Consider the following 26,049-nt stretch of genomic DNA (forward strand, 5'->3'; position numbering starts at 1 on the left):
CAGTTACTCGAAACTAAACGTATTATCTATGACTCTCAGTCTCACTTAAAGCACACAGACTGATGAAACGCTCAAAGAATGCCATCTATTCAGACATCACTGACACAAAAATGCTGCTTGACAAAGACAGATTAGACAGTCATCAAAAAGTGGCGCCCAAAAGTGGTGAGCTCTTCACTTATTTTTCTTTCTTCTGTCTAGTATCACTCTGTGTTTAGAAGTGAAATTACACAGCATAAATATTGACCAAATGCGGAAAAAAAAACAAAAAACAAAAGTAAAGGATAGAGGTTTTACATTTTTTTTGCTGCTTTTTTAAACATTTGTTTAAAATTATTTAAAACATAAGGTTGTGGCTTCTAATTCAATGTACTGCTCCAGAAAGTGCAGTTTGGATCTATTGTGTTTCAAATACTGCACACATACGCTTACACAGTGGACTGGGGAACATGCCTGCTCTGTAAGTTTGTTTACCAAGTGTGCTTGGAAACCGTCTCACAAAAAAACAGGTATTTTTTGTATTATAGACAAGTTCTAAAATATTCAGCATCACAAGCAATCCCTATGAGTATGATCTAAATATTAGTGATGCCACTAAATTTATGTTTGTTTAATGAAACCACAGAGTCGCCCACCACACAGAGACTTCTCCCAGACCCATGAGAAAAAGTGATAAGTTAATGAATTATTGAGAGCACAGGGGCCAGCAGACAAAGAGTGAAAGCCATGCATCGCAGTCACTTCTGCACCCCATCTGCAGTCAAAGAATCCCCCCAAAGATTGATTCATTGTTAACACAGCCTGACACCCTGTGTGAGGGAGAAAGAAAGTGGTAGATAAAGGGCCAGAGAATGGGGGACAGGGGGCTCCATTTGCCAAGAATATGAGCAGAAGCAGTTCATCGGACAGGTTCCCACAGTGGTCATTCTATCACTTACAAAAATACCACATACGTGGGTTTGAGTAATGGCATTCTATCAGACTCAAAATAAAGACAAGTTAGCTCATCGGACGGCCAGCGACACCATTCACTCCCAGTCAAATACCACTTCATGGCTGCATTACTGAGATATCGCAGACTATTCATTCAGTGCCCCGCATGAAATCACATAAGCAGGAAAACTCATCAGTAAGCAACAACCCAGTAGCAAGACAGTACTGCAATGTGACAAAACACATAGATGATTTTAAAGGCTCCTGCATGTAAATAAGCATTGAGATGTAAATGCCTGCAAGTATTGGCAGGGATGGCCCCAGGCAGAGAGAGCGACAGCACACCTAGACCTCAACCGTTCCAGTGGAATGACTAAGCCTACCACCTCATTGTTTGACCACACATGAGCACGCTCTCCAAGAATGTCCTCCTACAACCTCAAAAACTGAGTGCTCAGCATACACCTTGTCAAGCAGAGGGAAAGCAAACCAGGACTCTACCTGAACCCTGGAGTGTTTATCTTCCTCTGCAGAGAAACACATTCATCTGCCTCTGCCAGTCTGTCTGTCTCGCACACACACACACATGCACCTATATGTGATTTATCAGCAGTGAAAACCAACATTTAATCATAGTGTGATGGGCCATTACAATCATGGATGCGTAATCTCGCTACAGCCAGGCAAATAAATAGCAGATGCTTTTGATTCTCCAGAGCAGCCACGCTGAGCTCGTCAGTTCAAGTTTGGTTGTCAGCAGTGAGGGTCAATAATGTGGGCTACTGGCAAACACAAGGCTGATCCTGACCTGCAGCTGGTTAACATCACACATTTAAAAAAACAAACAAAAAAACACTAGTAATTTAATGCAACCTTTCTGAAAAGTGGCACTTTGTATTCTGTTATTTCTATGCAACTTAATTTAGGCTTAATTAGTTTCCACTAGTTAAATGGCATTGTCCATTGTGTATCAGATATTCCCCTAAACAAAAAGCATGTAATTCGGGTTGTTTACCACAGAGCACACACATAATTGAGGCTCGACAACCGTAACAAACATTCTGTGTGGATTTTCTTACACAGGACAACTACTACGGTGTAACTAACATAAGCTGTGAACGCCGACGGTTCCAGCAACCGCAGCTCAACTGAAACTGTAAAGCAAAGGCGGACTGTCTGCTAGAAAATGTAGTGGCTTTGAATCCATCCACATGTGTTGCGAACAATGGACACGACCCACAAAGTTACCGTGAAGGTTTTAAAACACAACAGAGTTCACTCATGGGCAGTGTTGAGTATTAACAGCTAGGCTATTGCACCCAGCGAATCAGAGGCTATGTCTCGTAAACTTTGTAGCTAGCGGATAATGGAAACGCCAAGAAACACGAAAAGCGAAAAGAAGGGAACACTACCGAGCCTAGCATGTCGTAAATTAGTATATTATTTACAGTTCAGAAGCCAACAACATCACTACAAACATTCCATAACAAATAGACAGTGGTAAGGTGGTTCGTTGTATCACGGTAGCTCAAAAAAAACACACAGCCTGCTCGGAAGCGAAGCAACACCAACTGCCTCTGAGACAAATTTGCGGGTTCAAACACAAACTAGTATCAGTGTTTAAAACTTGGGTTTAAAAGAATCGCAAAATATTAGCTGAGAACTCACCGGCTTCGACGCTTTCATTGAGTACAGCAGTTTCTTTTACGCCTCTACAAACTCTCCGCCATCTTCGGCAAGACCGTGTTTGTTTAAATGGGAAACACTCCCAGAGCGGAGGGAGCCAGCTTGTAGCAGAGCCACGGGACTTCTGGGTAATGGAGTCGTTTGACCTCCGCGAGCCGCATCAAACCGCTTTGGCACGTTGTGAAAATGAACTACACGTACACCAGCACCCCGAGGTGATATGAGCAGCAGTCACTGATATTATTAGGGGGAGAGATTTAAATTTTTATTTATAGGCTGGCAGAAAAGCAGCCTTATACAAATGACCTATCATGTCCATAGAATATTACGATATTGTCCCTGTACAAAAAATAAAAAAACTAAAAATTAATCATTGAGAAAAAAAATTATAAATAATAAAAAAATAAAAGAAACAGAAAAATCGCATATTTAAATGATTTAAGATTACTTCAAATTATTCAGAAAAAACCTAAATAAGCATTTTGAATTTATTTAAGGTTAGCATGTACACATTGTATAAAGCTTGGCTGTTTTGTGGCTTCTAATAGGCCCTAGTGAAAAAAAGCTGGATGCTTTTCCAATACTATTTCCATAGAATATTAAACTGTCATTATAATTTAAAGTATTGCATGGCCTTAATTAAGCATAAATAAATGTAACTGCCAAATCACGATTTAAGTAAACTGTATTGTCCCTGCATCACACGTTTTGGCCTTCTAGTGCCTTGCGATACAAACTAGCTGCCAATTACTTGCATGCACAACATGTGCAGCCTGATACCTCACGGCCTCTTGGTCCACTTTCAGTCATACTAACTGGAGTGAGCGTGGAGCCACTTTGGCCCCTGAGAAGCCACAGATGATGGAAGAAACTGTCTCCATGGTGATCTCTCAGGCACACCAGTTTTGAATTTTTACAAGAGAGGAGGGAGTAAGGGCCAACGATGGAGGGAGAACAGCATGATGAGGGTGAGGGGAGTGAACATGAGGCGGTATTAAATAGGTAATGAGCTCCTCACTTGCTCTTTACTGTCTAACCACAATTCTCTCTGCAACTTTCTAAATAAAAACTTGAAGTTGGTAAAAATGAAAGGGTGTGTATGCAGGATCCTTACAGCTTATATGGTGGAAACATAGTTGCTAAGTTTTCTATTGCTCAAAAGACAGAATGAAGTATTCCTATAATTATTCCCAATATTGATGCAAACATAATTATGTGGTCTGTGCAGGTTGTTTGTAAGGGGACTTTAAAAGGATTCAGAACATGATGAACCCAAAAGTAAAATGTTTGTTTTTATTGTGTGTGTTTTTTGGTCTGTTTGTAGGTCTGTCTTGGTGAGAGAGGCTCAAATACATTCCATGGAGACCCAGAGAGGGGCCCAGTGGCCCTCTGTTTGTGCCCCTTCCCCCACAAAACATGGCAAACTGGCCTCCCCCCTCAGTGAGTGTGAGACACTTTATCCCATCCCCCCTCCCTATTCGCCCCCTCCTCACTTTGAAAGGACAGGAGATAACAGTTTGAAAGGACAGGAGATAGCCCCATAATCATTAATGTATTCAGATTGGTTTACCTGCAAACAGCTAGCAGCATGCCTTTCTTTGCCCCAAACCCATTCCCATCCCCCAACTTCTCAACACTATGTAGATGCAGTAAAGCACAAAACAAGCCCTTTTGCATTCATTATCAACTACAACACCAACTACAACTTAGAACAAATGTTGAGATTTCATTTCCTAGTTGCTTTTACAATTCTGTAGATAGAAACTTTTTAGTAGCTAAACAAAAAAAAAAAAGTACATTTAATGACACTGCGTTGTTGGAAAACGATTCAGACAAGTTTAAAGTTTAGCAAAGCACAATAAATGTCTTATCAGTTGCAAGTGTAACTCATTTATTTGTTTTTATAAATACATTGCAACATAATAAATAGGAAAGTTAGTATTAATGATAAATATTATCATGTGCTATTTTTTATACTCAGTTGTGTGAGATAAATTTGATGGAGTTACTAAAACACAGTAACTTAGACATAAATACTATATAAATGCATTAATTAATTCTAAACAATGGTATGTAATCAGTGCAATTGGTAATAAAATGAAACATTTAAAGGATAAAAACATTTACTTTTTAAAATGCCCCAAATGGCTGTGAGCATCAGACACTTCAATGCTATACTATATCTCTTTATTTTATTGTATTTAATATATATATTATAAAAAGAGAACATTTGTAGCTGATCACAGGAAGCAGCCTACACCTCTGAAAAAAAGGGGATGAAGCAAAACTTCCACGGTTTTCAGTGGTTGTTGAGGTAAATGTCAAAGCTTCATTGAAAACAAATAATTACCACTGGTAAATCAGAAAACAGCACAGCTACAGAAAGATGATCGTAGAATGGACTTAGTGAGATGAAATAATGGAGAAGTCTCCTGAAACCCACAACCACCGCTGCAGCCCAGCAGCTGGACGGAGCAGTAAAGTCTGGCTGGGGCGCCATCTTGAGGCCTGCATGGCTCATTACAGTCAGACAGCCGACGACACTTGCGGGTCACAGGTCACCGTCTAATGTCTGGACACCAAACGGTACAGTGGACACAGACACCCCTAAAAATAACACACACACACACGCACACGCACACACACGCACACACACACATATATTTATGTGGATTTGTCGCCCACTTGATAATGTTTGTTTACGACGACGTATTGTCACGACGTTCATGTAGCCGCGCTTATGGCTAGTTACTTATCCTAATATTAACTTTAGCTAACACCTCTGCTAAGTGTTGATAATTTCATGTCAATTATGCACAGTGTACCTTGACTAGAGATGTGGGAAATACGTCCTTGTTGTTTAAAATAACCTTAAATGAATGCCCCCTGTTTATTTATCCACATCATCCTGATATTTTCATTAGACATGACTTTTAAACTTACTGTTGTTAGCAGGCTAGCTAAGTTACCTGTAACTCTTCTCTGTAGATATTGTACCTGCAGACTCCAAGGTCCAAACACATTCACAGTATGGCAACTGGTTGTGTTTCTACATAAGCTAGTTTTAACACAGTAATGTGTTGTCATGTGTGGCAAGATGGGCCCACTGAAAAGCTTGGAGTGGCCCACTAAAACCAAAAGCCATAACTACATTTCAGGAATTCTGTTATGATGTTGTAGTATACAAGCTGGCTGGAAAGCATGTCAATATGAGGGTTACGAAGTCACATACAGATATACATTGGTTCCCTATTTTACAGTAAAGCTTAATAATTATTGGCTTATACAAGCAAAGTTTCATTTTATTTACTATGTTGACCACCAGAAGAAGAGCTGTTTGCTATACAGGTGGGGATAAACTTCACCCACATGCAAAACATACATTGTTTTTTTCAGATTTGAATATTAATATCAATAATTCTGTCTATATGTGAGTGTAATTTATCCAACTGAAGCCAAACATGGTGCAATAAAATGTATTTTCATTGTTACTGGACTACCCACTGCAACATTTTGGTAGTTACCCTAATGATTAGAGAGGTCATGGGTGGATGTGGTTCCCTCGGCTCCACCTTGGAGGTGTCTCTGGTTTCTTCAGGACATCATTTATATTAGATAACTTTATCCTACCCTAGTTGACAAGCTTACGGTGTTATCTCAGCAAACAATGGTAAAGATACACCTCTGTATTTCCCCATGGGCACTATGTGAGATGTGCAGCTAATGGTGATAAATTACATGCACAGTGCTCAGAACATTGTTGAAACTGAGGCGTAGTTGTGTCCTACAAGTCAGTTTTGCCCCAGAGCATGTTGAAGAATCAATAGAATGTTTGTGTATCAATAATATGCCACACATCAGCCTGTTGTCTCAATGACTTAATACATTATGACTACACTGATAGATATAGATAATGACCTCATTATTATCCACTAACACATAACATATATGTGCCCATGTGTTGGGCTTTTCAAATAAAGGTTTTAAATCGGCTTTAATGTTTTTTATTAGTATTGGTTTTATTTATATGAGTCTGATCATTCTTGACATCAATATGTTTAGAAACCTGTGTCCAAGTAGTGTGTTGTAATAAAGTTTCCCCACAAGAGGTCAGTGTGGTGTTTCTTCCTGTAGAAGAAACGGCCACAGTCAGCTCATAAATGCAGGCAGGTGTTTTCAGTAGCCAAGCGTTATATATTACAAAAAGACGAACAGTTGAGGACATTCTGCTTTTGAAACCACCAACTCCATAAAACATGGAATTCCAGCAAATATATAGATTTTTCCTGAAGAGATATAATAGCCTCTTTCCCACTTAAAACAATCCAATCTGATATACTAGTCTATTTGAACATAATGCTTTCCAGCTATGATGCTTGCCCTGAATTTACAAAAGAGGAATTTATGTCTTCTCTCAGTGGTGCATAACCTACTCTGCAACTAAATGCTTAGTAGATGAATTTGCTGTTCATTCATTTCCCAATTGCAATTTTGCACTGATAGGGAGGACAGAGCCTGTAGATACATAAACCTCCACTATGCAGCACACAGGATACTGTATTCTGTAATTGTTAATTTTTATACATTTTAAGATACGTGAAACAAATTAGCGAGAAGTTTCCTTACATGTAATGTCAAGACTGAGAAAGTTTAATTTGTTTAGTTATTTTTTTTAGTCATTTACAGACATTTACATTTGACTTTACATTAATTAAAGCATTATGAACATAAAGACTAAAATAATCCCTTTGTGATTGGTTCTGCTTTTCAGATATTCAGAATACATTTCCTTCGCATAGTGAGACACACACAAAGGCACATTGCATATTCCACAAAAATCCCAAATTATTTATGATTCTGCGACATGCATAAGAAATACCTTCTCTGTTAGTCAAAATGAGAATGGATTTTTAATTAATCGGTAATTTTAAATAAATGCTAGCAGTAAAAAATTATACGTATATTAATGGTAATAATCATGGGTGAACCGCTTCCAATTTAGTACAAACTACCAAACATTTTCTTGTGGTTATTTGAAAATCCTGTGAAGATCTAGTTGAATTATGCTTCACGGTTGAATTTGTTTCTTGGTGTGGAACCACATTGTTAGCATGCAGTGACACCAGTTCAAAGGCCAATGTCATGTGAATCACATGACTGTAATTTAGTCTGCATTTTTAGCATTGTTGTAAAACCTTCATGGGTCAAACGGAGTACATTTCATTTCGTGCCTGCTTGCCATTTGGTTTTTATTTATATAGCTGTTTCTTTATCTTTCCCGCGATGGTTAGTTTAACTTGAGGGTGGAAACTTGTAAGACAAATTCCTTCTTACCAATACACAGGCCTGTTCTTTGTGCATATAACCGGTGGCTACCCTTCACAGCTGCCCCAAAGATCTCTACTATCGCGAGTTTATGAAACAACAACAGCGATATGCAGTCTTCTTGTGGTTAATATGTGTGCAGTGGCTGTTTATTTTGCTCTGGGCCTAGCTCTTCTTGCTCTGAGTACTGCGTTTCAGCTTGCCTGCGCTGAACAAAAGACAAGCAGCCAGGAAATGCGCTGGCCAATCAGCAGCTGCCTTACATTTTGTCAGCATGTGTGGCCAGTCTCAGTGTGCCTTTTATTAGAACAGTGGAGTCGGACAGCTTGGAGAGCCGTGGCTGTGCTCTGAGCAGGGTGAGGGCTGACAGGGCTGTCCTCCATGTTTTAATAAGCATTGACATATCACACAGAGTTTTTAGCCATGCATCCACAGAGGTAAGCTTTATTTTCATTTTTTCCACATATACTACTTTGTTGATAAGGCACCAGCCACTGTGTGTGATCTGTGCCTGAGTAATAATACAGGTTTGTCTGACAGACTGGGGGAGGGGGAAGAGTATTTGTCACCCCACAGTATAGGAGTGGAGCTTGGAAGGAGAGCATGTTGTAGTACAACAGATAGGCAGCCTCTGCTAACTGGGTGGCACTGTGGATATGTACAATAGGGGCCATGGGTCAAGGGCAAGGTCATTGTATGTTTGTTGTACACTGACTGAGGAAACCTTCTTTCTGTTGTAAAGATCAAAAGAGGATTGAGTTTTTGTGGCTGTCCCAGGCCTTTGCTGTCAAGTTGACAGGCCTGGTGAGGGAACCTGGCAAGATGGGAGACCCAGGGATCAGTGCAGAGGGGAGTCCCCAGAGGAATTAACAGATGGTAAACTGACAGCACAACAAGTTTAATTTAGGCCTCAAACTGGAATGAGAACAAGGCAGCAGTGCACGATTGTTAATTGTTTGCCAGACGAACACAGCAATGATGAACAGACCAAAAATGTTCTAACTGCATGAGAATGATGCCCTTTTATAAGTGGGGATTTAAATAAAACATGCCTTTAAAGGGCCCGATCCTGTAAGCTCTTCCACAATTTTCTAAAATACCAATTTGTTATCAGTATGTTGTTGCAGCTTATTTATCACAGGGTTGGAGGAACTGCCTGTGCCTACTGGTGTGCACTGCCTCCCAGTGTTGTTCTCTGCTGCCGAGTGTCAGCCATTTTAGAGAGCTTCCCCTTTCTGTCCCTCTGCTCCAAGCACACTGGGTATTTGTATGTAAGAGAGAAGGAAAGAAGAAGGGAAGGACTTCCTCTGAAAAGGCTCTGCATAGAAATCTCATCTCATCCAGAGAGGCTTGAAAACCTGTTTGAAGTCGACCAGGTTAGATTGAATTCTATTTATATACAGTGATGATGGTTTTGTGTGTGCATGGATCATATGAAAAAAATTTAATTTAGTTAATTACTGTATCTGTTCCTGCCAGTTTATCAATATTGTCATTTATTCTTTCGAGGGGTTTCAGGCAGAATACGTAATATGTGTTTTTTATTATTAAGGGGTGATGCCTGACTATTTAAGACTATTTTAAATATAACCAGGGGAAGTATGGCCTGATGGTACACACATTGTTGCTTGACCAGAGTTCAGGAGCAGTCTACATTGACTGGAACAGCAAATCCAGCACTCACTGCTTTGTGAATGGTGCCTGGTAATGCGTTTAATCCCCTCATTCCACTACGGTGTGAGGATTGGTGCAGACGCACTTAAATCTGCATTACTCCTACACACACACACACACACACACACACACACAGCTTATTTACTGTAGTTTGGTGCCTGTCTTTGAAGGTCCCCTCCAGGCATTTTTGAATATAGTTAAAATACTCTGCTTTGAATAATGACTTGGGTCTGATACTGCTTTTTCATAAAATACTTGAATTACGTCCCTCATCGAGAAATCCAAAATGTATGCATATGCAAAGTTTTATTCTATACATCTTCCCAGAAAGCTCATTCTTATTATGTTTGCAGTGCAAGTTTTCACATCACACTTCTAAACTCGTTAGGATATTACAAATCATGGCTGCAGGTACACACCTTCGGCTCAGTTTTTAGACGACAGCAGAGTAGGTTTTCCACTTTCAGCAGGAGAATCTGAAAACTGTCTTCTGTATGAAATTGGAATATACATCGTTCTGCACAGTGAAGGTCAGAAATCCAAGACAGCAACACTTCCCAAAACACACATAGTGAAAGGGGATTTTAAAACACCCACCACATGACCTTCTTGGCTTTGTGTAGAGAATGTAGTTGACATTACGGCCCACAATGCGTTTCTGTTTTCAAGGACAGTTTATACTATCCTGTCTGTACTACTGTTGAAATTGTGTGCATTGTTGGGATTCATGTATCTAAGGTTCTTACTGATGAAATGCACACTATATTTAGTCGCAAATAAATATATAGCTTTGCTCCCACAGCAAGCACACGTCATGTATCTCCAGCATGTATATCAGTGACAGTACATGCTGGAGAAGCTTTAGAGCAAGAGGGAGGGAGCAGGTTTTGCCTTCCATGCTGTCTGGGAGGCCTGTGACATTTTCAGACCCATCTTTGTGTCCAGTATTAGGGCCCATGCTGCTTATCAGCATGCTGGGGCACATAATAAGCTGCATGTGGTCCTGTACAGCAGATTTGACTGGTGCCGTGTGAATGTGCTGTGTGTGTGCAGTGCGCACAGTGGTCAGAGAGAGAGAGAGAGAGGGAGAGAGAGAGAGAGAGAGAGTGAGTCTTCAAAATGGACGCCATACACATACACTGGCTGAGAGCACAGCGAGGGAGGGAATCTGATCCTCTCCTTGTCAAGCCTGTAGGGCTACATCTTACATGTCTGTTAAAAGGCACACAGCCAGTACATGTCTGTATGGGGTTTTAAGGAAGTGAGGGACGTGGTTTCCAGGAGGTTTTTAGTGACAGTGAAGATCAGTCCTCTGCATTGCAGCACTGTGGTTGAGGAGAGCGGGGAGAAGAGAGCCTGTGTGGCACACCGAGCTGAGCACCCAATCAGGCACCTCCGTGTGGTACACGAGCCAATCGGCAGCTTGCAGCCGAGGTTAAAGATTGACAATTGCAGGAGAGAGCAGCAGGGAGAGAAGGCCTTCTGGGAAACCTGGACCCATCTTATCCCTCATCCCCCCAACGTCCTCAATAATTGATAAAGATTAAAGAATAGGCTGAAGAATCTGTATGTAAGTAAGGAAAAAGGTATGCTGTTAATTTCCTACATTGAGGCATGATTGTTATGGCAGTGGTGGGTGTGGAAAGGCATGTATCAGTAGGTTACAGCAAGCTGTTGTGGATATTCTGTGGTTTGTAATTTAAAAATATGTTTTTGTCAGGATGGGCAGCATTGATTTTCCTCCTGTCCATATCTCTATCTTTCCCTTTGTGTCTTGTTGCTGTATTTCCTGGCCTGGACAGGACAGGATGTTGCTGGGTTAACTGTCTGAGGCTGTTCAGACAGGTTAAACGAGGAGGCCAGTAAAGCCATTGCACTACACTCTTGTTTGTGTCTGCAGATGTGCAGTGTCTCTGTGTGTCATTTTATCCTTCTGTTGTGATAGAGGAGGATGGAAGGTGTGGGGGTTGGTGAACAAGATACTCGAAATATAAGCAGTATTTTGTTTTCAGTTAAGGAGAACAGTACATGCAAATGGTGCTTTCCTCAGGTGCAAGTGAAATGAGGATTGTCAAAAGTGAAGTCATCTGAGCAGTGAGGCCATTGCATCTGCTGTGGCGTCAGAGAAAATGGTAACAACAATAGGATCGACAACAGGGCGCCTGCAAACCAAGGTGAATCATGTTAGACTCATACTAAGATAAACCTGTTGGGCAGATTTTGCATACAAGGTGGTTGACAAAACATAGGGCTTTCATTTCAGCATATTTCCTACCAGAAAAAGGGCAGGGATTGTGTGATTTATTATGATATTCTGTCTGTTAGTAGTTTACTTAACAATGAATATTACTCCCTGCTCAGTCTATTGACGTGCTTTTCACTTGTTGGATATCAGAAGATTCAGACATTGTAGTCAACTGTTCTGTTGTGTTTTCTTGTTTACTATTTATAGACCTGTAGGCCAGTGAAGAAAGGTGCTGTTTATAATTGAAGAATAAGCTAAACACTGAACTGCTATAGCTTCAGTATTAGTACTTGAGTTAAAGGTGTACATATGTCGTCTTAAAGCTGTTGACGTATGGTTTGTGTGCTACCATTTCTGTGTTGTTAGTAATGTCTGTCATGTTGGTGTTGAAAATTGCGAAGCTGTTTTGGTTTGAAAGCATATACAGTACCTTATCATCAGCAATATGTGTGGTAATAGGCTTTTGGCAGACCAATTCCATTTCATTTGTTTTTATACAGCATAGTCCCACATTAATTTATTTATTAATAATTGTTTTGGTGTGTTTAATGAAGTAAAGAAACCTCCAGCAGTGTAGCAAAGCAGATGTTTTTGTCGACGGCACACAGTGTTGGTGAAATCGTTTTGTTTATTTTGTTCTATGTTGTGATTCGCAGTTTTTTCAGTACTTTTGTATCTTTCCAGACAAAAGAATGCATTTATTTAAATGAGTGTTTGGTAAAGGAGCACCACCAACTACAGACACCATTGGACTTAATCTTTAATATTGTTATTGTTTCAAGCCTTTAAAACACGTTTTTTGCAAAGCACCTTGCTATAAATAGTGACTTAAAGATGTGTTTTTGCTGGAGATTTGCAACTCTTCTGTTTCTAACTGATCAACACAGCTCTAACTAGAATTATATTAGTGGAAGAGGGAGTCTGTTGGCGAAATTGACTTTTCTTGTCTAGAATAACTTCATTGTAGCAGAATAAAGGGAATGTATTAAGACGAAGGTTAGACTGAATAACACAGTTCTGCAGAGATGTCTCATGGTTGAAAATCTGACCATTTCCATATCACGAATGTAGACTGCAGCGACACGATTTTGTCTTTGCTTTAACCAGTCAATTTTATTGTTTTAGTTCTGATTTGATAAAGAAGTTTGGCAAAATTTTATCCCTTTAAATTGGGTAAAAATATTAACCTAATCACTGCATCATATACGTGTAAGTTACACTCGCCCATCAAAGGCAGTTGAGCTCGCTGGGCTAATAAACTAGTGCAGTGATGATCTTGGATGAACTAAGAGCTTAATGTCCTCTACATACCGTAGTGTGTTGTCCTAATAACGTTTTGTAACCGAATGGTAACAGCATAAATAATAGATATGACAAATCTTTCGCTGTAGGTTACATTCGGCTGGCATATCTTTGACAATGCTGTTTTTCTGTATCAGTGTCGCAGAGGAAGAAAGAAAAACTGAAAAACAAGCAGTAACAGAAGACATGGAGATCTCAACACGGTCCAAAGGTAAGGACATACTATACAAGGCTGTTTTTAGATAGGCTGGCAAAGCACTGTTTCGCCACCTATGGTATTTTTGTACTTGTGATAAGTAAAGTGTTTTTGTTTTGGTTGGCTTGGTTTAATGCTATGTATTAGATATACTATTTTATAAATCAACCTGTTTACTAGTTTCACTCAGTGTTGTAAAAACAGGTGTGTCATCTCTGATATTTTTCACTCAGCATCAGTGTAACCTCACTAGTTTCTGTAATCTTTGTCTTTTGCATTTAGGGTCAGACACGGGATCAACAGAGCGGATGGCCCAGAAGCGAAAGATGCCCAGTCCTTCACATTCATCCAACGGTCACTCTTCTGCTGAAACCTCACCATGCCCAATAAAAAAGAAGAAAAAACCAGGTGCCGTTAGCAGCAGCAAAGACCAGGTATCAATCAACTCACAGCCTGTGATTAAATAAAGGTTTGGCCACAATAATGAATTTTAACCTGCCATTACTCCAAGATAAGGTAATGACATTTCTATGGTGAAGTCAATGGAGAATGCTTTTCTCCATCAAGAAGTCAAGCTTTTTAACCAAAGTTTTAAGTAATTGCAGTATTTATACGATTAAGAAAATAGAAATTGGGCTTTTTAATTGTCTTAATTAAAGGATCAGTACACCCAAATCACTACGAACATGTTTTGTTTCTGACCCAGTGGTACCAACAATGTGGCTAGTTATCAAAGGTTATAGATGAAAGAACATCTTTCAACTGTTTTATGCAAATCTGTTATAGTGGACATACAAAATCCCCCCCAAAATGAAACCCTCACAGTGAAGAGTATCACTCCTGTTGCATTAAATGTTCCTTGAGTGTTCATATTTTCAATTCATATCAATTACCTACATTCAACACAACACAACATAACATGCAACTTAACACATATTGCACAATTTAGATTTATTTCACATTTTAGTGATATTACAGAGAGGTATGCTCATTTTGTTGTTTGCTGTTTATATGCAGTTGTGAACAAAAGTTTACATACATTTGCAAAGACCATATATATCATGGTGGTGTTGAGCTTCCAATGACTCCTAGAACTCTTAATTTTCTATGATGGAATCATTCAAGCACTTGCTTTTTGTCACAAAAGGAAATAATGCATAATTTATTATTGAATGCATTTTTATTATGGATCTTCGGGAAATATGACAAAATCTGCCGGGTCAAAAATATCCATACAGCAATACTAATATTTAGTTAAATGTCCATTAGCCATTTTCAACTCAACTAGTTGCATTTGATAGCCATCCACGAGCTTCTGGCAAGCTTCTAGTTGTATCTTTGACAATCAACTAAATTAATTGGCTTTCTGGCACAATCTTGTTTGTTCATCATAGTCCACAGGTTCTTACAGGGATTTAAGTCCGGACTTTGGGGAGACCAGTCTAAAACTCTAATTCTAGCATGAATTAGTCTTTTCTTTACCATTTTTTTTGTGTGTGGGGTCACTGACTTGCTGAAACACCCAATGACCCAAGACCTAATCTTCTGACGCAATCCTCATTCTTCATCATTCAGTTTACTTTCTGGAAAGCTCTCGTTCCACTGGTAGCAGAACAGTCCCAGAGCACAATACTATCACCACCGTGCTCAATGGTAGATTTGGTATTCTTGGGCTTAAAGGCCTCACCTTCTCTTGTCCATATGACATATTTCTAGCTATTGTGGACAAATAGCTCACTTCTAGTTTCATCTGACCACAGAACTTTCCTCTAGAAGACCTTTTCTTTCTCTATGTCATCAAACATCAGTTGAACCTTGAGGCTCAAAGAAGGGCTTCCTTCTCACACAGCAGCCTCTCAGCCCAGGGTGATATAAAACACTCTTGACTATGGACACCTGTGTTCCAGCACCTTCTAATTCATTGCAGACTTGCTTTATTGTGATTCTTGGTTGACTTGTAACCATCTTGACCAACTGTCTCTCAGCAGCAGGTGATAGTTTATGTTAGCTGACTGTGGAAGTGACACAACTGTGCCTTGCCTTTCACTTTTGTTTGTAGCATCTGTAGCTGAGTTTAGTGAGTGTATCTATTTAAATTGGCTCAGAGAAGTCATCAGCTGTAGTCAACTGTAATAACCCTTGAGAAGGTAAGAGGCCATGCCACTAAAACAATTAACACAACTTTCTACATCACCAAAACTGATGATTCAAGTTGCTGTATGTATATTTTTGACCCAGCAGATTGTGTCATTTATCAAGAACACCTTTAATAAATATATGAAAGAACCAAAATGCTTTATTGTTGTTTGTGAGAAGGTCGCATGTGTTTCAATGATTCCATCATAGAAACCTAAGAGCTACAGGAGTCATTGGAAGCTCAAGATTGCCATGACATGCATGGTCTTCACAACAGTATATACATTGTTTACTTTGAAGTATATTGGCACAAAACTGCAGCTATTTTTCATTTCTTTGCATTTTGTACTTTTTATATACTGGAACAGTTTTCATAGCTGCGGTTGCCAGATAAAGACTTGTTTACTGTCAAGAGCAGTGAACATTGGTTCAGCAGGAAATGTAAGATGAATGGGCATATGAAATCCTGTCTAAAATCAGTTGAAATCAGCCTGCTTTAATATTATGATTCATGTTACTGTAATGTTCAACAATAGACATAAAATATCACAAGATGCCACAAGCATTGTAATTGTAAGTGCACAGATATCTATTGCATTGGTGTAGGTGCTGCTAGAGCTCATAAACATTGCCAGCAACAGTTTGTGTTTGATATCATGAACGATACTTTTGATGACATAAACATTATAAAAACATATTTTGCTGTAGAGAAGAGTTGGTTGATTGTAATCATCAGTTGATGGTCTGTCAACATTTTAAGGTCTGTATTTGTTCATGGTAGGTTCTCTGAGCATGAGCACTCTTTTTGCAGCAACGCCCTATTTCACATTTCACACATATCCACAGTTGGAATCTGCCCAGTGTAGCCACAGTCAGAACTGTTGGACCCCACTGGAGCAAGTGGGGTGAAATTCTTTAAATGCGACAAATTTTATTTACTGTAAAAAGTGAGTTTTTGTGGCTCTAGACTTTTGTTTCAAAATTCAAACTTCAGCCCTCAACTTTCACCAGTACTCCACAGTCTGCTCTATGGCTAGGCCAAAGGATGCTGTGTCCTGCTTTATGTTATTGCTAAACTGGCATCAGTGGTTTGGTGCTCTCCTGTGTGATACTGAGGTTTTTCTTCCCGTGTTTGGTGACTTTAGCTCTGAGCTGATTGCTGCAATACAGTTATTGCTTTAACTTTGCACTTTGATAAACATTGTTTAATCTCAGCTATTTAATTCAATCAGGGGTTAGATGTTGTTGAAGTATTGTAGCATATCATTAGTTATTGTGTGATTTTTGTCACTAGTGTGCTTCTAAGAAGTAAAGATTTGAGAAAAACTATGTCATGCACTACCACCTATTAGCATCACTGCTTTTTTTTACAGTGCTGTTTGTCAAATTAATGTGGATAACGGCAATCCAATAAGCATTCCAATTTTCATTTAGCACTGACCTTTTGCTGTTTGCTAGTCAAGTACTGAGTCCTGGTAAAATGCAGTCTTTGCGTCTGTAATTTTAACACCCGCCAGTATTTTGGTGTAACTCTGTGCAATCTGAAAAGAACTATGTGATTAGTTGTGGCTTATGATTTAGCTTGCATTTTTTAGGTGCATGCTTTGCTTGCTTTGGGCCTAATGCCGTTCACAAATTCACAGTAGATAAATTATACTGCTGTAATCATTCACTTGGCATATTATGTTGAACTATATATTTAATTAGTAGTCCCTATAATAATATCTTAGATTATTCCCGGTTAACCAAGGCTGTTCACATTGTTTACCCTTCTGCACATTGGTGATAGTTATGTTATAAAACACAGACTGAAATCAGATTACTGAACAAGTAACATGACTTTGATGTTCTATACATAACAATGAATGTTAAAAATATGTGATGTTGACTCTTAAATCTTAGTGGGAATGGCATACCCATTGAACAGCAGTAATTGTGTAACATGTGGGAGATCAGAGCAGTCTGTGTTTTGGACAGTAACTTTAGTGTGCTTTTTGTTGATGCTTTGCATGTCTGCTTGGCTTCTCTAATCTCTGGCCTGATTTTGACGTTCCCCAACTTTGTGTTTCTTTTGCCTGCATTCCAGTCAGAACTAAGACATGGTCCCTTTTACTATGTGAAGCAGCCAGCACTCACCACAGACCCTGTTGATGTTGTACCGCAGGACGGCAGGAATGACTTCTACTGCTGGCTGTGCCACCGCGAGGGCCAGGTGCTCTGCTGTGAGCTCTGCCCCAGGGTGTACCACGCTAAGTGTCTCAAACTACCAGCCGAGCCCGAGGGCGACTGGTTCTGTCCGGAGTGTGAGGTACTCACCCAGGAATGTGAAAATCACTTTAGCGCTGTATACCGTATTTAAAGCCCGTAGTCAATATGTATGGTAACATTTGTTTATTTACATAAGACCCATCAGTAAGTATGGACATAAGTGACAAATGTATGTTGAGCCTTCGTATGTTCTGTGCAGTAATGGGATATAAACAAAGTGTCCATTTCCTTTTGATGTCTTTTAGAAAATAACAGTTGCCGAGTGTATAGAGACTCAGAGCAAAGCCATGATGATGCTAACTATAGACCAGCTGTCTTACCTACTAAAGTTTGCCCTGCAGAAGATGAAACAACCAGGTGTAAGTATTCTGTGATCTCTGTCCTTGCAAGGAATTCATGCTACCAAATGGATAACATTGTGTTGAGACAAACAACCTTTTAATGACGACATATTCTCTCTATTCTCATTTTAATTTCTGTTCTATTTGTACATTCTGATATCTGTATGTCACTTAGATATTGGCATGCATCCTTGCTGGCCAGTCCTGATTTCTAGATTGCTTATGCAACCAAAGACATTGTTTTCCATCAGTCGTGCCAGACGTTAAGATCTGTACCTTGACGTACAACCTGTTCACATATCAGTCCAGCATGATATAATATTGATTTGCATGTGCAAATAATTTCTAATAACAAAACTAACAACCATAGTTCATGTATTATATTTGGCCTATCATGGCTGGAAACCATAAAGGTAAACAAAACATGCTAGCTGGTGGTGAGGATACAGCTGCCCCTCTCGCTCTCTTTCAGGATCATCCCCGCTTGTCATCTCGCTCCCCCCATGCAGCTTCCACGCAGAGAAAGACTTTTAATTGGGTAATCAATTACACCACTAACAAGACCCCGTCATGATTTTCTTCCTCCACTGGTTTTCCTCCTTTTGTTTGAAGCGGCTTTTAGAGTTTTTAGTAATAGCATGGTGGTAGCATGTTGGTGTGCGGTAGAAGGGACGATTGTGTAATGAGTTCAGCCTTAGAGTTGGTTTACCTTCACTCTCTTTTCTGTTACCTCACTCACTCACTAGACTGAACCCTTCCAGAAGCCTGTGTCTCTTGAACAGCATCCCGATTATGCAGAGTACATTTTTCATCCAATGGATCTCTGCACACTTGAGAAGGTAAAATGCTAAGCTGTTACACATTTATTTGATACACTAAGTGTAGCATAGTTGAACAATTTGACTGCTGAGCATCTTTTCTTTTTGCACCACAGAATATCAAAAAGAAAATGTATGGCTGCACAGAGGCCTTTTTAGCAGATGCAAAGTGGATTTTGCACAACTGTATTATATACAATGGAGGTACGTTGCATATTTTGGGAACCATATTAAAGAATTTTCTTGTAGGGCTGTTCATATATTATGATATGACAGATTTAATATATTCAAAATCGAACATAGGATAATTAGGATTAACATTAATGTTAACTGCAATAACGATGTTAAGATTGTAATTTATGTTACAACTTTATGATTACAAGTCCATTGAAAGACAATTATCAATAATGTTGAATTACAACAACTACTAGTAATACAGTATTATAACTGTTAAAATTAGTTGAGCCTGTATCTAAATAGTTTTATATGAATATATGTCCATATTTCAGGCAATCACAAACTCACAGCTACAGCTAAAGTGATTGTAAAAATCTGTGAACATGAGGTAAGTGGGTAGTTTTGATCAGAAAACATTTCATTTAAGCTTCAGTATGGACAGTATTCAGCATACTAGACATGACTTAAACTTATCTGGTATATCTTTTGATTCTTTTTTTTCCAGATGAATGAGATTGAAGTTTGTCCTGAGTGTTATCTGTCAGCTTGCCAAAAGAGAGACAACTGGTTCTGTGAGCCTTGTGTAAGCTAGCTGAGTTACCTCAAGTGTCTGTTGATGATTCCATCAAATTGTTTACCCATTCAAATATAAATCACTAGAATACAACTCCATAGTTCCAGTGTTTTACTATATGTCTGCAGAGTAACCCACACCCTCTAGTGTGGGCCAAACTGAAAGGATTTCCATTCTGGCCTGCTAAAGCTCTGCGGGACAAAGATGGACAGGTGGACGCTCGCTTCTTTGGTCAGCATGACAGGTATCAGCCCTTTGTGCCTTTGTTACTTGACCTTGGAGGCACATTCCTGGCCTTGTTTGAATACTGGACACATTATGTTGTCAATCTTTATCTTTCAGGGCTTGGGTTCCTTTAAACAATTGCTACCTCATGTCCAAAGAGATCCCATTCTCTGTGAAGAAGACCAAAAGCATCTTCAACAGTGCCATGCAAGAGATGGAGGTCTATGTGGAAAACATGAAAAAGAAGTTTGGCGTGTTTAATTATGCCCCCTTCAGGACACCCTACACTCCTGACAATAACTTCCAGATGCTGCTGGATCCCTCCAACCCTTCCTCGACTCCCATCAAACCTGACAAACAGGAGAAGATCAAGTTGAGCTTTGATATGACGGCATCACCCAAGATCCCATTGACAAGGGCCATACTGCCAGGGGCTGGACTAGGGGGGAGTACAGCAGGGCGGCGACTCCCTCTCAGTGACATGCCTCGCTCCCCCATGAGCACCAACTCCTCTGCCCATACAGGGTCTGATGGGGAACAGGAAGCCGGAGACAAGTCGCAGACAAAAGCAGCAAACAGCCAATATAGTACAGGAGAAGAATCCATGGACTGTACAGGTATTCAGCCAGGAACTATTTAGCATTTCTGTTACAGTTCGAGCCCACCTGTAGCTTTTATAAGCAGTATAAACCATTTATAGCAATCTGTAATTCAAGTAGATGGAAGTGTTTATTAATATTTTTTATCAGCTACTTCTGTAGACAACTGTAAGTCAAGACTGGTGTATATACAGATATTGGACAATATAGTAAAACACAGTAGTAAAATATTTCTTTTGAAGAGAAGTTAAAATTGCTGGAAACTACTTTATAAGAATGAATACTTCAAATGTCTTTATGTCTGATAAATACATTGTAGTGTGTTATAACACATTTGCAACATGTTTATTGATTTATTGGAAATTTAAAATAGGAGGACTTAATGTGAACTGTTACCATTGTGTCTGATTAAAGGAGAATGAATTTACCAGTAAGTATCTCTGTCTGCAGCCTCACCTGCCCATCCTCGACCAGGTCCTGCAGGCAGTTCCTTGGACAGCCCTAAACCATTCCACTCTCAAGCTCCTGGCCTCTCCAAACAGGAGAAAACACCACAAACAGGAAGCATTCTGAACCTAAATCTAGGTCAATCTTTCATTCTAATAATATATGAATTGTAAAATGTTTAACAATGTCCTTTCTTTGTGAGTGAATACATTTTTAGTTTCTGAAATAAGGTCTTTGTTTTTCTTTATTGCTAATATTGATGGATTCTTGTATCTTTGGATATCCTTTCAGATCGGAGTAAAGCAGAAATGGACTTAAAGGAACTAAGTGAAACAGTTCAGCAGAAACAAGGAGCCACACCGGTCCTCACTTCCCCAAAAAGACAAATCAAGAGCCGTTTTCAACTAAACCTGGACAAAACCATTGAGAGTTGCAAGGCACAATTGGGTTAGTATAGATACCATTGAGAGCCTCTGTAGTCATTTCTAAAGAATTTCTGTGTGTTGATGTTCAGTCATATCAGTGCCATCACTGAAAAGTTTCCTAATGAAGCACATTTTTGTGCAGTGCCTTTATTATGATGTGATGATCTGTTCTGTCATTTTAGGTCTACTTGAACCACTCCTTTGTAGATAAGTCCTGTAACATATTGAATTGATTGCCTCTTTCCTTGCTTTCCAGGTATTGATGAGATCTCTGTGGATGCGTATAAAGGTGTGGGACACAGTGACTCGGAAGATTCTGATAAATCTGACTCCAGTGACAGTGAGTACGCAAGTGATGAGGAGCAAAAGACCAAGGATGGCCAAGACACAGCACCCAGTGAGGAGCCCCAGAAGGAATCTACGAAAACTAAAGTCAAAGACCAGCCTTCCCCAAGCCTAGAAGGGGAGAGTAAAGCAGATTTGCTTGTAGCATCTGAATCTGCAGCAGGTGATGCCTGTGCAACAGTGTCTGATGCTCCCCCTAAAGAGAAAACAAGCTCTGATTTAGAAAAAGAGAACCCAGAAAAGTCTAAAGCACCTCCAGAATCACCTGTTCCCAGAGAAAAGGTGAAACAAGAGACAAAGCAGACTGTGCCAGTAGAGGACTCTGACTCAGAGAGGGAGCTGGTTATTGACCTTGGAGAGGAGCAGGGTGGCAAGGACAGGAAGAGGAGCAAAAAAGACAGCAGCACTATTAAAGAGTCCACAGCTGGTAAACCTGAAGGTGAGTTATTCATTCTCCACTGATCCCCAGGAAAATTATCTAATGCTGAGTGTAATATCCATTTTTAACATCTGTAACATGAAAACATCAGCAGCTATGTACAGGCAAAACTAGTTAATTATGCATTTGCTTTTTCTTGTAGGTAAAGCTTTGACAACGTCGACACTCCCATCTCAAAACAGCACGGCCCCCTCCACACCCTCCAGTGTTTCCACGCAGTCGCCAATGGCCATTCCCGTCACCATGGTCTCCTTCACTGCTCCCTCTCCTGCCACCATTAGCCTTACATCCGTGTCCAGTGCCACTGCAACTCCCCCTTCTTCCTCCTCAACCTCCACCACACCAGCTTTGAAGAAACAGCGCCCTCTGCTGCCAAGAGAGACGGTACCAGTGGTACAGAGAGCTGTGGTGTGGAATCCCACTGCCAAGTTTCAGACCTCTTCTCAGAAGTGGCACATGCAGAAGGTGCAGCGTCAGCAACAAAACCAACAACCTGTGGCAAACACACAGGTGCAGGCATCATCTCCCAGACAAGGCCAGGCTCAAGTGCTGACCCAGACACAAGCAGCTGGAAATGGCTCGGCTGCAGTCTCCTCACCTTCAGCACAGCAGTCTTCACAAAGCACACGTTACCAGACCAGGCAGTCTGTGAAAGGTAAACAATGTTTTGTTCACAAAATGCACAGTATCTAAGTGTGAATTTAAACTGAATGTGGACCTGTGTATATCAAGATACTGTTATGTAAAGTAATTACAGGAATTTAATATGCAAATGTTTATATAAATGGTATAAACACAATAACTAATCAGTTGGAATATTACAGTTAAACTTCTATAGTAGCTTCCTTCATATTCCACAGTGTGGTTGTCTGTAATGTTGTTGCTGATTATTCGTGTCTTTTGATGTAGCTGTTCAGGCAAAAGACAGTCCACTCGGCACATCCACATCAGCTGTCACCCTGGTATCCAGCAGCCCAGCGTCTGTTGCCATGATGGCAGCATCCAGTTTGGGCACAGCGGCTACATCTTCACCAGTAGCAACAGACCTGTACATCCCCACTGCCTCAGCAGATGTGGCTGCAGACATTGCCAAGTACACAAATAAAGTCAGTAAATATAATTGTTTTTAATTTACATTTGCTTTGTAATGGGCCAAATCCCTTGAATTTTTTGCTACGACTGATCATTTGCTGGCAAGCGCTGTTAGCAATTTATTTGAAAGGGGGAAACAGTTCTGGTTTCTACTAAACTAAGATACTTCAGTACGTGACAGTTTTAAAACTTCTTATGTTTTGACAGCTGTGAACCAAATTTCTGTTGGTAGTCAATATGGTAAACATTCTTTTTTTCCTTGCATGACACATTGTACTAAAATGGTCTCTCTTTGTCAGATAATGGATGCAATCAAAGGTACGATGACTGAAATCTACAATGACCTTTCTAAGAGTACCTCAGGGAATACAATAGCAGAGGTGGGTGTTTATATGTGGCTATATAGAGACTGAATACTTTTCAGGTCTTAACAGTGACTTCGCAGATGACTCTTTTCTCATCCTATCGACCCATGTGTTTTCCTACAGATAAGACGACTGAGAATTGAAATAGAAAAATTGCAGTGGTTGCATCAACAAGAGTTGTCAGAAATGAAGCACAATCTTGGTGAGACCTCAATCAATTATTTATCAACCATGCCATCCTTCATACTGTGTAATGTTGTGTGTCCATATAGTGCTTTCGTTTGGCAGAAAAGTGCTTGGAGGGTGTTTTTGTGTACTTCATCCCATCTCTTCGTCATAAAGGCCTGCTATGTTGCTTCTGTAACACCAGCATCTTGACAGTTGATCACCACTTTAACTGCCATAATTGGAGAGATATGACTGGTTGCCTGAAAAGCTGTAACAGTGACAACAGTAGTGGCTCAGTTCAGAGATTTTCAACTAGAAGCGCTTAAAAATGTGCAGCACTCAGAAAAATATAATGCAATGTTTTCCTGTAATTGGTAAAATTTAAAAAAAGATGCTGGCACTCAAAAAAGAACCACTATATGGATGCTCAGCCTCATACTTGTGCTTGTTCATGCTTGTGTTGTTCAATCCAGAGTTGACCATGGCAGAGATGAGGCAAAGTCTGGAGCAGGAGAGAGAGAGGTTGGTGACTGAGGTGAAGAAACAGATGGAGCTGGAGAAGCAGCAGGCAGTGGACGAGACAAAGAAGAAACAGTGGTGCGCTAACTGCAGAAAAGAGGCCATCTTCTACTGCTGCTGGAACACCAGCTACTGTGATTACCCCTGTCAGCAAGCCCACTGGCCAGAACACATGAAGTCCTGCACTCAGTCAGGTAACAGCGCGCGCTAGCATTGACATGCTGTTGACGTTTATAAAAACAAAGACTCCTGTTTTTTTTCTTGTAGCAGTGCTTAACCCATGCCTCGAGTCTCTGATCCATTTCTTCTATGATTGTCATTCACTTACTGCTGATGTTTTCATAGATGTAAGAATTTTTCTCACTTCTGTTCACTTTTTAGCCACAGCACCACAGCAAGAACCTGAGGCTGAGCCGACGGCAGACCCCCCAAACAAAGGTTTAGCGCCAACTAGCAGTGGCCCCAACTCTCTCAGAGACTCGCCAGTGTCTGCACCACCAGACAAAGACTGTGACATGGAGAAGAGCACTGACAATGTTGCTGTCACTTTGTCATAACCAAGCATACGATACTTGAAAATGTAAATGTATAGATTGTTTTTTATTTACTACAAGGATATGTCTATGTAAATTGTTCCATTCAAGAGCCTGTTCCAGATTAATATTTCAAAGTATTTTTATTTATATTTTATGTTTGCCTATTCAGGGCTCACATACTGCCCCCAGTGCACAGTGGTGTAAAACAAGACTGACAGCAGATAGTAGTAACCACTAGAGCGGGGCAGTTTAATAAACAGATTGTTGGTTCATGCAGAGAGTTGTCAGTATAAAGATCGTAAGAGCATGCTTGAGTGTCACAAAGTCACAAAATATACACATAGTGTAAAGGACAACAGTTAAAAGAGTTTACGACTGCAAAATGTAAACCATGTTTATGGACCACCTCAGTTGTAGATTAGATGACTGCTGACAGAAATGTCTGTAAATTACATATTTTGTATTCTGTGTTAATTTATTTGTTATTCTAATGTTGCCTGCTGTATACCGCAAAGAAAATAACCAATACACACATTTTAAACAAGCTGTTTCTATGATTACGCTGGGGTTTGCATAGTTACCAAGCAGTCTGCAATCAGTTAAACGAGTTTCAACTGGAGGTTGAGTCAGAAAATAGGTTGTGCAATTATTATCTGAAAGTCAATAGCTAACGCAGTCTGGAAGAACTATCGCTCACAAACAGGGCCATCTCAAGTTTCACCTTTTTGTTGACTCTAAAGTTGTTGAGACCTTGCTCATGTGTTTGTTTGGTTTTTGGTATACGTACATCTTTACTATTACACACTGTACTCTTATATGTAACTGCTGAAAGAGAACGTTTATCAGGCCATCAATGACAGACTCATCAGAAATCAGATTTATGCAGTTCTGTGTTGACAGATAGAATTAACGATTTTAGACTTTAGTAAATTTGGCAGATATCAGCTCTTAATTGCGAGCTTGTTCTGTCTGCAACCTGACCGTTATGTGACAAACATTCAGTATGCTGCATGCTGAAGCTGACATATTAAAATCTTCAAAGTTTCCTATTTTGATTTTCCAATGAAATAAAAAGTTACACCTTCGCAGCCCTGAAGATGGTTATGTATTGCTGGACTGCTGAGCACGGGGCCTACAAGCCAAACAAACCCTGCACTGTTTTTGGTTTATGGCTCAGTTCTCCTCCTGGCCGGTGGGGGCGCTGCAGACACACA

General features: G+C 40.0%; 2 protein-coding genes across 6 annotated transcripts in view; one reads left to right on the forward strand and one right to left on the reverse strand.

The window, feature by feature from the left end:
• LOC103358836 (nuclear receptor coactivator 3-like) overlaps nt 1-2,670 on the reverse strand; it is a 31,179-nt gene extending 28,509 nt beyond the window's left edge. For both annotated transcript variants that reach the window (XM_008283970.1, XM_008283969.1), the window contains exon 1: nt 2,602-2,670. The gene's annotated coding sequence lies outside the window, so the exon portion shown is untranslated. The remainder of the gene's footprint in view (nt 1-2,601) is intronic.
• Nucleotides 2,671-8,277: 5,607 nt separating this feature from the next.
• Nucleotides 8,278-25,919, forward strand: zmynd8 (zinc finger, MYND-type containing 8). Of its 4 annotated transcripts, XM_008283973.1 has the most exons (22): nt 8,278-8,381; nt 9,198-9,320; nt 13,303-13,376; nt 13,644-13,795; nt 17,584-17,805; nt 18,011-18,124; nt 18,579-18,644; nt 18,853-18,945; nt 19,041-19,128; nt 19,434-19,489; nt 19,607-19,684; nt 19,804-19,919; nt 20,018-20,517; nt 20,950-21,084; nt 21,238-21,393; nt 21,628-22,155; nt 22,298-22,810; nt 23,065-23,261; nt 23,547-23,627; nt 23,736-23,814; nt 24,254-24,493; nt 24,681-25,919. In XM_008283973.1, the coding sequence occupies exons 3-22, from the start codon at nt 13,352-13,354 to the stop codon at nt 24,854-24,856; spliced, it is 3,615 nt and encodes a 1,204-aa protein (XP_008282195.1). In that variant the 5' UTR covers nt 8,278-8,381; nt 9,198-9,320; nt 13,303-13,351; the 3' UTR covers nt 24,857-25,919. The 4 variants fall into 4 exon arrangements, with proteins under 4 accessions (XP_008282195.1, XP_008282194.1, XP_008282196.1 ...); XM_008283972.1 differs by lacking the exon at nt 9,198-9,320; XM_008283974.1 differs by lacking the exons at nt 9,198-9,320; nt 18,579-18,644.
• Nucleotides 25,920-26,049: the final 130 nt, after the last annotated feature.

This window comes from Stegastes partitus, unplaced genomic scaffold (genome assembly GCF_000690725.1).
Source record: "Stegastes partitus isolate 25-593 unplaced genomic scaffold, Stegastes_partitus-1.0.2 Scaffold334, whole genome shotgun sequence".
Classification (NCBI taxonomy): Eukaryota; Metazoa; Chordata; class Actinopteri; family Pomacentridae; genus Stegastes; species Stegastes partitus.

What these genes read in the sequence shown, in the direction of transcription:
- zmynd8 (XM_008283972.1), top strand. An exon ending in AGAGAAAGACTTTTAATTGG is followed by an intron (nt 18,645 to 18,852) that starts GTAATCAATTAC and finishes CTCACTCACTAG; the next exon opens with ACTGAACCCTTCCAGAAGCC. An exon ending in ACTGGTTCTGTGAGCCTTGT is followed by an intron (nt 19,685 to 19,803) that starts GTAAGCTAGCTG and finishes ATATGTCTGCAG; the next exon opens with AGTAACCCACACCCTCTAGT.